Raw genomic sequence first — 14,708 nt, 5'->3', positions numbered from 1 at the left:
TAACTCTCTCATTTACATAGTTGCATTGCCATATGACAAAATGGTTCCTATCTCTTTGCTTCTAACAAAAGCTTGGCCAAGGGAATAATGGCCTTATAAATGTGTACACTGCAGAAGGATACTGCCTCATCATTTCAAAATGCCCACAGATGAAGGGTGGCTGCTGCATTGTCATACAGTGCAGAAAGAACTGAAAACAGAAAAAAATACATTAATGGAGCCTTAAAGCACACAATAAAGCACTGTTCCTCATGACTATTACAGTAACTATAAATTCAGAGACCACAGGTGTATTCTTGCAAATTATAATCTTTCAATAGGGGGCAGACATGTACATGAATCAAGAAAAAAAGACACAGATTAGCTCAGCGTAGCAGATTTAACTGCACAGCCCCCAAAACTACAAAACTTTGGAATGCCTCCTACAACCAAGAGCAAAATACAATATATTCCTTGATGATAAGATGACCTTGGGTGAAGAAGATATTCAAGCCACTGCTCTGGAACACAGACTGGTTTACAGTTCAGTTCACACACATATACCCACATTAAAAACATACCTGTTAACATCTAATTGTGCTTTAAAAGTTAGAGAACTTGATACACTCTAAGAAAGTTACAATCTCCTTTGCATACTCTAGAAAGGTTTTAATATTAGTTTACTATGCTGCAATCAGATAATATTTTAGATTCCAGGCACTCACATTCTCAGTTAGAAATGGCATGGGAAAATACCAAGATACTTACCAAAATTATTAGCCAGTGATGGTGAAGCACAGGGAAGGTCACTCTCTTCTGTCTCCTTCAGAACTTTTTATCATAACTAGACTACAGAAGGTGGTGCAAGAAGGAAAGAGAAGCATCGTATTAGTAAATTAATTATTAATCATTTGAGAATACCTATGACTACTTAATAAAGCACTCTCTAACTTTGTATGTCAACAGTAAATTGCACAGGTAGTACTCAACCCCTTACTTTCATTCTGATACATTACAATTGAATGCTGCTGAACATTCTTTTTTTATTATCAGAAGTGATTTCCTTTTCCTCTTTAAATGAAATTCCTCCCCATCTGTTGCCTACAAATGAAACCAAACCAGAGAGATTCATCCTGGAGCACAGCTAATGGGAACTTAGTCTACATGGCAGAACAAGAGCTGGTGTGCATAAAACCTCTGAAATGCTCAGAGTGTGATGGCGGTTCCTCAACACTCCTTCATTCTACAAATCTCCTCCTACTGGACTGTGTTACTTACCAAGGTAGATGTAGCTCTATACACGCACAGCTGATCAGTTGACTTGGAAGGAAAGAAATATAAAGATTGGATCTTTATATAAAGACATCAATTGTATTTGCACCAGTAGAACCACAAATTTATTCAGATGTAAGGAAGACCATAGGGGTGACTGTTAGTGCATGCCTTAAGGAAAGCAGTTTAGAGTTCTCCTTTGAAGAGAACTACCTGGAGTGTGTGTGGTGTCTTGTAACCAATGAGATGCTTTGGTGAATGTGAGGTGAATGGGCTAGCCAATAATGTCATGACATGTTGGATGTGAGAGGATATAAAAAGGTGTGGATGTTACTGAGAACAGAACTAGAACTACATCTTCTACTAGGACTACTTCTACTGCTATGAACTACTACTATTATGAACTGTCTGTGAAACTATCTTGAATAAAGTCTTGTAAGCCTTCTGATCAAAGCCTTCTGATGCCTACTGTGCCTGAGCTGTTTGGACTGTCATTCACACTGCCCCCTTACTCGGAATAAGGGCAACCTCGATACTTGGTGACCCCCAACATACCCCTATAATTGGTGCGCCCGACGTTCCCCAATAGAATATTAAAAGTTTAATAGTTTGCCTTTTTCGATCAAATCTTTTCAAACATACCAATGCTTGAGTGAATACTTACAGAAAATGCTTGAAACATCATTTTTTCCCAAATAAAAATTAGCATATGACAATTTATATTCTAAGACTGTAATAATTTTGAACAGACAATACACTGTCAAATACAGTTTGGTAGCAGCCATCAGCAGAGGTGATCTCAGCTGTGGTGTGGCTGTGAGAATCCCACCCACACAGATCATCCATGTGATGACAAGCTAAAGGAACTGATTGAAACAGGCTTGGATTTCAGTTCAGAGGAGCATCTCTTTGTAGTCCAGCATGGAGCAATCTCCCTGATATCCAATAATACAATACCAACTAACCATATTTCCTAATAGAATCTCTGGCTTTATATTTTTCCCAGGAAACACTTCTTAATAACTGAATCGAGAACAAATATTATTCCCTCCACAGAAGGTGTCTCTCTTCTCCAGTTAACCTCCAGAGGGAACCCTGGCTTTACTCTGAAATCAAACAAGCATGGAATAGAAAGCACAAAGGTATAAAACCTCTGTTTTGCAGCTCTCCATAGGTGAGAGCAGAGTGGGATAGAGTACAGAAAACCTGAATACATTTCAGCATTTACAACCTCTAGTTTATCATTCTGGGTAGAGTATTTAAATAATGAACCACATTGCTAAAAAAATGCTAGTTTTCTTTTTTTAGAAATGGCTTTCTGCGCTTTGCATATTTTCTACATATTTTAATATTTGCTATTTTTAGGCATAGAAACTTGCATATTTATGCACATTTCAACTATGCTAAAAATAAGGTCACATGAAGGCTTCATGAAGGAAAAGAATGCACATAAGCCACAGGGAATGCGGAAAAGACCTGGGGTCTTTTACTACCTATTTTTGCTATTCTTCTTTTTATTTTTTTATTTAACTACCTGACTGGCCATTTGGTTTGTACCACCCCTAGCCAGCTCATTTCCTAGATGATTAGTAATCTTAAGTGTTAGAACAATCAGCAAAATAACAGCAATTCATGTTAAATCAGTACTATCCTTCAAACACCTTAACGCTGTTATAACTGCAGTGATAGCAACTCTTACCAGCTCAGAAATTGCTGTCATTACATCCAGATCATATCATATCAGAAGGAACATGATATAGAGTTAATACATACACTCTGACAAGGCACCACCAAACATAATTGGGCATATAGTTAGACATCCAGCAGCATTCCCTCTCCCTGCTCCCACTCTTACAAAGGTTTCACTTATGACAAGCAAAGAGTCTAGCTGAAATTAGTGGATACTCCTAGTGGATGAAATTAAGCTTTTAAACAATTCCCTGCAACCCAAACTTATATCAGCTTTTTGTATTTTTACTGGATGTAAAATAAAGCAGCCTCACTATGCAAACAAATCTGTTATTTCTGCCATAGCTATACAGCTTCTCAACAATATATGGAAATAATTTTACAAATCTGGTGCTGGAATGGTTATTGTGCCAGTTTAAAGGCGAACCAGCAGGGGAAATGAACTTACCACAAGAGAGACTGTAAGTCAGAGCTAAAATTTAATAATAATATTACAATAACAACACTGACACAAAAGGGAAATTGCTTTCAACTCACAAAACCCCAGCAGTATAACCCAGTGTCCTGGGGCACAAACCTAAGGTGGTTTGTTTGTCCTTGTGCTGAGACCCCCTGTGGCTCCCCCAAGTCCAGAGCAAAAGGAAATGAAAAACCTGTTGGTGCAAGCAAGGGCTGTGGTCTGGCTGAGACCAGTGATCTCCTCCTGTCGAGGTCCTGCTGCTGCTCTGGATCCGACGAGAGGTTCCCGAGGTCTTCTTACCCACCCCTTATGTACCCTCAGGGAGCTCTCAGTCCCTCCCCCTGGGCGGGGACTCACACAATGGGTGATTAACTCTGGAAGCCAGGGGATGTTGAGCTGTTGATGGCCCATTAGCAGCTCCGCCCCCCTCAGGCTGGGTGTGAAGGTGATAATGGCTCCCTGGGCAGCTGCTGCTAATGGCCCAATGTCCTTGGGGAATGAATACAGGGGGTAGAATACACAGCTTTGATCACCCCCACATAGGGTTAGCTGGTCCCTCCTGCTGAACTAGGACAGTTATATTTGGCATCATTTTGTCCATGTGCTGACATCAACTGGAATATGTTTTATTTCTGCTTTTTGTTCCTGGCTTCTACTGGTTTGTCACAAGCCATGTTCCCTTTCTGGCTTTGTGCACCCACTTTCAGGTGCAGAACCCTGCAGCCTTGAATACAAACTGTTGGGAGACATCATGGTTTTTAATATTAGAAATTTCTTTTTAATCTGAGGGTGGATAAGAGACTCAGTGAAGCTGTAGAATTTCTATCCTTCGAGATATTCCAAACAGAACTAGACAAAGCTCTAAGAAACCTGCTGTAAGCTGGCCCTGCTCTGGACGTAGATCAGATGAGTTTTAGAGGATTTTTCCAACCTACATCATTCTGTGGTTCTGTAGTTGGGATCTAGCCCATACACACCACGTAGCTTTCAAGACCTTTTGCTCAGAGGAGTCCTGCACTTCTCATAGCATCACTGACTTCGGAAGGGTGGTCCCATGGTGTAATGGAGAGTACTCTGCACTCTGAATCCCAAGGACCTGAGTTCGAGTCTCAGTGGGGACCGTCCCCTGGCAGTTCAATGCCTCCCTGCCATCCCATCCTGTCACATCTCAGATGCTCAGCAGGGTCAGCCCCGGTTAGTACCGGGTGCTGTGACAGTCCCGAGGACTTCACTGTCACTGTCCAAGCTTGCTCGGCCGTGGCAAATGGACCTCAGGACTTAAACAGTGGGGCCAGTTCTGCACACGCTGTGCCTCACCTTAAAAATCCACTGCTCAGGCTGGAAGGGCACACCCACGTAGGGAGAGCCCTGCCCAAATCTGTGTTCGCAAAGTCTGGCCATACTCACTTCAGATATGTAAAAATCCTAAAACTCTAGTTGTTCTATCTCTTCTCTATGGAGAGATACTGATCCTGTTTAGTAGGTCCGCACCCACAGTTCAGGCCGTTGGTCTTGCTGGGCTCAACACAAAGTCAGCATCATGCCTTGCCACAGACACCTCCCTGGGGTGTCTCCATGTCTCCACAGTAGCTGTGTGCCTTCACACCCTGACCACTGCCTGGATGGGCAGTTCCAACACAGGAACACCGGCCCTGCCCCACACCTGCGACCCTGAGATTAGCTCAGTTGGTTAAAACTTGGTTGTAATAATGCCAAGGTCATGGGTTCAATCCCCATGTGGGCCACTGACTTATGAGTTGGACTCATTGATCCTTGTGGGTCCCTTGCAACTCAGAATAGTCTGCGAGTCTGTGAATGCCTCCACAGGGACACTGTACCCCGTGGCATCTGCCCCAGATGTGTGAAACCACCCACAATTGCCACAATAGCCACTTTGCTCATGGCAAACAGCCACATGCCAGTGTGGCTGTACATGGAAGTGGCATGAGCTCAGTGGAATTATAGAATCATTTAAGTTGGAAAACATCCCTAAGATCATCATGTCCAACCACCTGCACTGCCAGGTCCACCACTAAACTGTCCTTAAGTGCCACATCTTCATGTCTCTTAAATACCCCCAGGAATGGCCACTCCACCACTTCCCTGGGCAGCCCATTCCAACATGTGACCACCTTTCCTTCTTAGTAATTTTTCCTAATATCCAATCTAGAGTTTTCCTGGCACAACCTGAGGCTGTGTCCTCTCATCCCGTCAGTGTTGCCCGGGAGAAGAGGCCAACACACCTCTCAGTACAACCTCCTTTCAGGCAGATGTAGAGAGCAAAAAGGTTCCCCCGAGCCTTCTCCTCTCCAGGCTGAACACCCCCAGCTTCCTCAGCTGCTCCTCACAGCACTTGTGCTCCAGACCCTTCCTCAGCTCCGCTGCCCTTCTCTGGACTCGCTCCAGCACCTCAATATCCCTCCTAAACTGAGGGGTCCAGAACTGGTCTCAACACTGCTGAGCACAGGGAGACAATCACTCCCCTGGCTCTGCTGCCCACGCTATTCCTGATCCAGGCCAGGATGCGCTGCCCTTTTGGTCCCCCTGGACACACTCTTCGCTCATGTATCAACATCCCCACGGCCCTTCCCGCCGGGCGCAGGAGTGACTCCGTGTTCCGCCGCCGGGGCGGGAACTTCCCGAGCCTCTGGACCAGCCGCTTCCGGGTGAGCGGCGCGCGCAGCGCACGTGTGGTGGGGCCGGGAGCAGCGCGCGGCCAGGTGGGTGGCAGTGACGGGGATGGGGACAGGGACAGGGATGGGGACGGGGACAGGGATGGGGACACGGACAGGCATGGGGACGGGAACAGGGCTGTATGTCCCCGCGGGACGTGCCGCCGCTGCCGCTCTTGTCCCCCGGCCCGTTCCCCGGTGTGTGCAGCCCGAGGGCCGGCGGGGCCTGCGCCGGGGGCGGCGATGTCTGCAGCGGCTGCCTCATCGCTGGGCCCGCTGTGCTTTTCCTTCCCCAGTGTTCTGTGGAGGCTCCTTTCCCCGAAGCGTGAGGCCATGACGTCCCTCGCGGAGCAACTGAAGCGCCTGGCGCTTCCCGAGACCGATCCCAGCCTCCTGGACCGCAGCGAGGCGGCATCGCTGCTCTTCACCTGCAGGGATGCCGCGACTATCGACAGGGACACGTTCTTTGCGATCGGTGAGTTTGCCTGTTCAGATGCCAATGGTTTTAAAGACAATCCATCAAAATAAACAGCTGGAGAAAGATGAATCGGAAAGGCAACCCCCCAAAAAGGCCAGAGGAATTCAAGAAACTGCTGCCTAGCCAGCATCATTCCAGTCCGTGGGAAAATCACGGAGCAGGTCCTCTTGGAACACATTTCTGGGCACGTGATGGGTAAGAGTCAGGGACCACCCAAGGTGCTCCAGAAGAATTTGCTAAGAAAGGGAGGATTGGTTCAATGTCTCTGGTCTCATTCAGTCTGCAAAAGAGAAGGCTTTGGTGGATCTCACAGCAGCCCAACAATACCTGTGAGGAGGTTCTGAGAAGATGGGCCAGGCTGTCCAGAGGAATGTATGGCTGGAGGACAGTGGGCAATTGGCATAAGTTGAAAGAATAGGAGTTCAGACTGGATAGAAGGAAAAGCTTTTTCACTGTGAGGGCAGTTAATCAGATTGTCCAGGGAGATTGTGCTCTCTGTCCTTTTGAAAACCCTAACTGGATAATGTCAGAGCAACCTGGCCCACCTTCAGGGTTAACCCTGTTTTGAGCAGTGCCTTGGACTAGAGATCTCCCAAGGTCCCTTCCAACCCAAATTCTGTGATTTCATGAAAACATGCTGATGCCCTGCTCCTGGGTAACATTATGGCCACAAATAATGTAAAGTGTCAAGCCATTGCTGTATTAGCACACTTCAAATCCTTTGTGCTTATTTCTTTCCATTTTTGTATAAAATCTTGCCCAAGAATTGTACTTCTTGAATAAGAAAACTGTTTCCTAAAATTAGGCAGATTATATTGCTTTTAAGTAACAAGCTTGTATAGATATATATCTATCTTTGATGCAACACAAAGTGGGTTTTTTAGTTTCTTGGGAAAGAATAGAACTACTACATGTAATGATTTATTTCTTCCATATTTCAACCAGCTGTCTGTTTTTCTTATTTCAGCTCAAGTTGCCTGCTTTATGATTGGGTATTAATATTTACAAGCTTGTGTAAGATGCAGAATTAATTCCAGTGGTTCTTCAGTGGTGTACATGGAATACTGTATTGTAGTTTATTCACAGAGGTACCTTTGCTTGCTTCATCCATATACAATCATAGAATAATCTTGACTGGAAAGTCACTGAAGGTCACTCAATAGCCCAGCTGAGCACAGGGCTAGTTTGCTCAGCTCTGTGTTTGGCTGAGTTTTTTAGATGGTTGTTTTATGGTGTCTGATTCAATATTGGACCTCTGCTGATCACTCCAGTGTTGAAAAAAAATAATAAATCTCTGCATTGGCTTTGAAATTCTGATGTTCCAGCTTGCAGCTCCTACCTCCCATCCTTCCACTGTGCATCTCTGAGGAGATTCTGGCTCCATCTTCTTGATAACCTGTACTATATCCCGTTAAGTAGTTGAAAACAGATTCTTTTGGATTCTCTCTTCTCCAGGCTGAACAAATCCAGTTCCTTCTTTTCCTTGTATGTTGTTTTCCAGTCCCTTGACCATCTCATTGTTCCTCTGCTGAACTCTCATCCATATGGGCATATTTTTTGTCTGCTGATGAGCTCAGAATTGAATGGCAGTACTCCAGATGCAATCTCACAAAGGGAAGGAGCAGTTCCCCCTCCTTCACCCTGCTGGCTGCACTCCTGTTGGCACAGCCCAGGACATTGCTGGCCTCCACTGCTGCAAGAACACTCTGCAAATAGTTGTTGATGCTCTTTTTCTTGGTCAGTTAAGGAACACTTTTAAGTACATCAAAAGTTTGGGTCTTAGACCTGTTTGTTTCGGTTTGCTTGATGAGGATGCCATATACCAATATAGCAAAAAAGCTGAATATGCCAGTGAGGAGATAGCTGGGTAGGACTGGTGAATGAAACTGTTGCATTTAAAGCATTCCTCTGCTTTTTTTCCACAGGATGCACTGGCTTAGAAGAACTGATGGGGATTGATCCTTCATTTGAACAGTTCCAGTCCAGTTTATTTAGTTACACATCCAAAGGCCTTGAGCGCAGTGTTCAGACTAAAGCCATAAACCAACAGCTGAATAAGAATATTTCATTGTTCCTGATTCACCTATCCCCTTACTTTATGCTTAAGCCAGCCCAGAAGTGCCTTGAATGGCTGATTCACAGGTAATCCACTGACTATCTTACATGTCAATAGATCAAGCTACGAGAAATGCCACTTTATTTTTACATTACCCTACATATTCTTATTTCAAGGTTATGTAGGAAAGTGTGAAGAAAAAACAAAGTACTTTGTGATGTTGTATTTATTTATATAAATTAATCAATCCAGATGCAAAAAGTATAATACTTCTTGTCATGAATGAGTGGGTGGTTTTGTTGATGCAGCCTTTGAATCACAACTTTTTTATATATGTATTATTCTGAAATTCGTAGTAGATTATTGTAACATCTGGGTTAATACTGAAATCTATGCAGGAAAAACTAGCATAATCTTAAATCCTATAAGGACCTAAAATTGTTGAGAGTGAGGGGAAAAAATGCTAGTACTGTTTCTTTCCTCTAGCAAGGCCAGTGCCCACCTTGGAATTCTGGACTGTAGGTGGACCACTGGTCTGAGTCAATGTGACAGTCATATCAGGTCTTGCTTAAAGCAAGTAAACAGTGTGTTCTGAAAAGAATGTGAATGGGTCTTTTTGGGAGGGGGCAGGGAGTGTGGGGGCACTTCCAGGTACATTTTAACTGTATATGTATGTTCTTTTCCTTAGATTTCACATTCATCTCTACAATGAAGACAGTTTGATTGGTTGTGTTCTACCATATCATGAGACTAATCTATTTGTGAGAGTTATTCAGCTTTTAAATATAAAAAGTCCAACTCATAAGTGGCATTGGATGGATCCAATAAGGGTAAAGTATTTAAGAGATGCAAGTTTGGAGAACCCTGAGGGACTTTATTAATAATATCTTGACTCTTTTACTGGGCTTGTGAATGTGGTCCACCTGTTTAAGTGGTTAGTTGTAGAACTATACTCAAAGATTTAATTACAGGAATGGAGCCCATGTGTTCTTCCTGCTATCTTGCTTTAACGATATAGTTGATATTAAAAAAGCTTTAAATGTAAATACTCTGTGTTTTGTCTTAAAGTATACTTTTAAAGTGCACGTCTTTGCTACTGCTAGGAAGTTATGTCAGTTACTAAAATTTATGTTTATTTGCATATAAGTTACACGAAATGCCCTTCATTGTCTATATTAAAGTGGATACAAAGAATTCCAGAGCAAAGTGTGGATTTCCATTACTTATTTCAATTTAGATGGTGTTAACTGATCAATAGGATTAATGTAGAGATTATAGTAATTTTTACTTTGTATGCTTCCCTTTGTTCTTCACTTTACTCTGAGTGTTCTCATTTTGCTTTTTTCACCATGTAAAGAAACCTGGAGTCCCACTGGCAAGGGGTACTGTCATTACACACTGCTACAAAGACCTGAATTTCATGGACTTCATCTGCAGGCTGGTGGCAAAATCCGTGAAGGTTGTTCATTTATTCTATAATACTGTTTGTTGTCACTTGGTTTTCCCCATATTTGTACAGTAGTACGCTATTTATGAATACTTTGAATTACATGTCAAATAGTAAAAGGAATCAGTTATTTGTGAACAATATGAAGATTTCTTATTATTTGTGTAGATGACAGTCTATCAGAAGTTCTTGTAAGGAAGTAGCTGAGAACCAGTGAGCCATTACAAAACAATTTGGCATACTGTATTACTTAAAGATACTGTATTGCCTCAAAGTACTTAATTGTCACAGTTTCTTTTATAAACTCATTCCTGCTGTTAGTTTTTAACTGTGCTTTGAAATTCCACATATCTTTTGGAGGTTGTCATGAGTGTTTTAAACATACGTCTTCAAAGACTAATGAGAACTTAAAACTGAGATGTTAGAAGGTCAGCAGATTTACTTGTTTTTTTCAGCTAATGTCAAATAGTTCTATAGTTTTGGAAGGGTAAGATGTACAACATTTCCAATTATTTAGAGAACTGGAACTCACATTCCATCAAACTAAGCAAAGCACACACAATAACAGGGTTTGTTCTCAGATATAGTAGGAGGTGTTCAATATATACCAGTTAGCTTCTTAGCTGTCCACTTCTGGGTTTTGGGCCTTAGACCAAAATCACAAGTGATTTAGGTTACTTATTCTGATTAAGTGTGTTAGAAACCACACCGATTTCTTTCTGCCTTGTGTGCAAGAAGGAGCAGTAACCTCTGGTGAGGGCTGCTGCTGGCAGGAGGTGACGACTTCACTTGTGCCAGCATGAGCTGATAGAACTTACAGGTGGAGTTCTGAGGTTTTGGTGGTTCGGGGAAAGTCATATGTGCATTTCCACTTTCCCTAATGCCTGAACAACTGATTTTTTGTGTGATTCAGGTCTTTTCAGAGTCTCCTGGCAACTCAGCTCAGTTGAGAGTTCTTCTTGTGTTTTATGCTTCCACCATTGTATCTGCTCTTGGAGCTGCAGAGAAGATAACAGACACCATAGTGTCTAAGCTGCTCCCTTACATCCAAAAGGTAGGTGAAGCTTTGTTTTCCTTCCTGTGGGATAAAGTGTACTGTGTTCTGCAGACATGCATCTGCAGATAACATTTAAGAGGGGTATCCTATGTGGTGCATATTGTACCACTCTTGGACTGCTTTGAAACATCAGGCAGGTGAGGGTCTATGAGAAATAATGTTTTTTAACTCCTCAAATGAACACTTTAAGAACTCTGTTTCCTACATGAGGAATGGAGCTGTGAGAAATGGATATACAGTCTGAATGAACATCTTTTCCTTTGAGATTTATCATACTAAACCATGAGAAAATGGAGTCAGGGTGAACAGCCTGCTTTAATACCTTTTTTCCTCCAGGATTTTTGTTAACAAACAGCAGCAATTAATAAATGTGTCTTTTTTGTCTGTGCACCCTGCATGATAGCTTTTGCTTCTTGAAAGTTGAGTTTATAGATCTCTTAAACATTAACACATGGAGAAGACTGATTCCATGGATGTGAGAATAGAAATTATTTTTGTGTTAATGTACTCCTTTGTTATTCTGTTAAAAATTCACCTCAATCTCTTTTTGTAGGGCTTGAAATCCTCTATACAGGATTACAGAGCTGCAACATACATGATAATCTGCCAGATGACAGTAAAAGTGACAGTGGAGACTTCATTGGTGCATTCCTTGATGTTACAGATAAGCAAGACATTATCTAAAGTGCCCTCATTAGTCAGGGATGGGTTGGCTTGCTTGAACCTACTTCTACAAACTCAGAATGGAGATAAACTTGGGAAAAAGTAAGTCTACGTGAATTGAGTTTTCCCACTTTAGGAAAACCCAGAATGCGCTTTAATAATTTGAATTTTTTTATATCCTCACCATTAAAGGGATACTTTCCTTTCGGTATTTGTAAATCTTGGTAATTTGCATTTCAAAAGACTCAGAATTTCATTTGGCTTACTTTGAAAATCTGTATGCTCACAGCTTAGGAGTCTCTGTGGTGGAAATCTGTCCTCTTTTGGTCCTTCTCCTGCCACTTCCATTAGTAAAGCATTGCTGTCAATGTGCAAAACTGAACCCTGTCAAGTAAGAGGTTTTCTGGAAAGTGAGAATCCTGGAAGACAAGTCAGCATAATAGTGGTAGTGAAAATATGAGCTTATTTGAATAGCTTGGAAAAAAGAAGTTCCGTACCTTCATCGGAGGGGCTTTGAGTTCGTGCAGTTCAACACCTGATGCATAAGTGCTTCTACACCACTACTTCTTCGGTCCCACAGGTCAGGTGTTCTGGAGGTACATGTAGTAGGTATATTCCCATTGATCTGTCTGCACTGCACTGATGCAATTAACTAGCGCTGTTAACATGCAGTTGAACACAGCAATGGAAGTTCAACAAGCTGCAGGGAGTTTGCTTGCTGACAGAGAGGTTAGTGTCGATATTCCAGTAGAAAAAATCTTAATAGGGATATGTGCGGTGATTACCTTCCGGATACTTGAGCACTGTCACAGTAAAGGAAAACCAGTTAAAAGCAAAGGTGTGAGGAAATAAGGAGAGGGATATTAGATAGATTATGCAGCATCCGGTCAGATGAATGGGAAAGAAGACAAGATGAGACTTTCTATTAGCAAAAAGGGAAATTGCTTCCACTCTGAGGGTCTGTCATTGAGCTATTACTTCTCATCCCTTCCTTTTGCTGCCCCTGGATGATAGATATGCTCCTTGCAGTGGGAGAATATCTCTTTCTCCAGTCCATACAAGTATTTTTCTCTCTACTACTACTAGTTAGTGCTACTAACTTTGCAAAAAACAGATATGTTCACTGTGCTATTGCAGCAGCTGTGCTCAACATGACTAGCACTAACTACCCTGTTCTCTTGGATATTAAATGTGCCAATAAACCTCTGGCAGTAACTAAGTGGAGCCCTTTGAGTCTTTTCAGCATTTGTTTACAATGAGGCTGTTACTTGATATTGAAAATTAAATCCTTGGAAGTCTTCATGGTTTTGAAAATGTTGGTAACTCAGATGAGCCTACATAATTTTGCTTCCCCCCCCCCCCCCCCCCCCCCCCGTTCCATTGTGCAGGCCATTTAATTATCTGTGCAAGCTCCCAGAACTGGTTGTGCTTTTGCAAGGCCTGTCAGCAGGATATGATATCTCTCCTCTTCTGAGCTACCTGTTGCCATACTTTGTTCGCACCATCATGAAAAGGGATGCAGGTAAGTTAGGACTCCTTCTGTTTAAAACTTTCTTTAGGCTTAAGGACAGATAGCTGTGGCTGTGTAATTTTAGTTGTTTCTTCCATTAAAACTGTGACAATACATGTGAAGACCTGATCAAGCTTCTGTGTCTATCTTGCTTTTTGTGTATCCAGGCCATAGAGAGGAGGCTGTTTTAGGCATTATTATACCTACATTGCTTTGATTTAGATATTGATTTGCAGTATTTCAGCAGTAATTAATTCTGATGTGTGAAGTTTCTGACTCTCAGAGATGTATTGTAGTACTGCCAGATTTTTCTTAAGTAGATTGCATGTACTCCATATATAGTTTAATTAGTGGAGATCCATTTTTACTTTATTAATTAAATGTACCTGGCAACAGTCTGTGACAGCAAGGCTGACTGGCATGCAGTAGTAGCCTGTGTCTGCACTAGTGATTCTGTTTGCAATGTGGCCTTGTAACTGCTGAACAATTGGAAAAGCTCTCTTGTTATAAAAACATCCAGATTCACAGAAGGGAATGCTGCAGGGAATTGCTGGCAGGGTTTATAGTAGCAGGCCTGGAATCTTCCAAAGCATACTTGAATTTATTGGTAGCAATCCAGCCATTGGCATTTTAATGATAGTGGTATAAAGCATTGCTAGCAGCTCATGGAGAGTTAGTCCTAGTAATCAATGAACTTTGTCGTCTTCAAGCCGTGTGCTTGGTTCTCTGGGTGTGATGCCTGTGCAAGCTGTTAGCTTTAATCAGTATGAAGGGGTTATTCACAAATTGGTGTTCATCTTTTATTACTGTGCATTGTCCTTAGAGGAGCAAGAAGAATCTGAAGAGACAGAAAATGACATTTACGTCAGGCACCTCCAAGCTGTTCTAGAGAGTGTACCACTGGAAAAGGATTTAGATCACCTGCTGGCTTCGTGAGTTAACTTCAGCTATTTTCCTTATGCAGTACTGCAGTCATTTCTGGTTTAATAACAACTAAGTCCTGACAATGGCATTAGCATTACTTGAGCATGTTTTTCTGGATTTTGAAACTTAAGCATTTGATAACCCAGAAGAGCTGTACTCTTAGCACCTGTGGGAGTACCTGTGGGACAGAATGAAACTTCAGGCCAGGAGCCAATCTGTACTTGCAATAAATATTGCATATTAATGTTAACCTGTTTAGCACTATGCTTTATAACAGTAATAACAACTGTACTATGTTAAATGGGGTGGCTTTTCTTTTTGTTTATAATTTCAGAAAGTTTCTTGAAGAGTTTATCTCCTGTGGTACAGAGATTGAATCCAATCCCATCAAAATGGCTGCACTCAATCAAAAGATTCTTCCTCTTATCAGACTTCTTGAGAGAAAGTAAGTTCCATTTTTCTATGACAGACCCACAGTCTGTAGAATGGTTATGTCAGCTA

General features: G+C 42.2%; 1 protein-coding gene across 1 annotated transcript in view; it reads left to right on the top strand.

Annotated features, from left to right (window-relative positions):
• Positions 1-6,075: 6,075 nt before the first annotated feature.
• The window catches only part of HEATR1 (HEAT repeat containing 1), a 35,109-nt gene continuing 26,476 nt past the window's right edge, over positions 6,076-14,708 (top strand). Inside the window, exons 1-10 of the mRNA XM_071549599.1 lie at positions 6,076-6,120; positions 6,369-6,547; positions 8,476-8,692; positions 9,295-9,436; positions 9,964-10,065; positions 10,967-11,107; positions 11,664-11,875; positions 13,162-13,295; positions 14,107-14,215; positions 14,542-14,652. Of these exons, the coding sequence (XP_071405700.1) occupies positions 6,406-6,547; positions 8,476-8,692; positions 9,295-9,436; positions 9,964-10,065; positions 10,967-11,107; positions 11,664-11,875; positions 13,162-13,295; positions 14,107-14,215; positions 14,542-14,652 (1,310 nt within the window). The 5' untranslated portion in view covers positions 6,076-6,120; positions 6,369-6,405. The remainder of the gene's footprint in view (positions 6,121-6,368; positions 6,548-8,475; positions 8,693-9,294; positions 9,437-9,963; positions 10,066-10,966; positions 11,108-11,663; positions 11,876-13,161; positions 13,296-14,106; positions 14,216-14,541; positions 14,653-14,708) is intronic.

The sequence above is a fragment of the Pithys albifrons genome, chromosome 2 (assembly GCF_047495875.1).
Source record: "Pithys albifrons albifrons isolate INPA30051 chromosome 2, PitAlb_v1, whole genome shotgun sequence".
NCBI lineage: Eukaryota > Metazoa > Chordata > Aves > Passeriformes > Thamnophilidae > Pithys > Pithys albifrons.
Note: the sequence above shows the minus strand (reverse complement) of the source record. Positions and strands in the feature narration are given on the sequence as shown.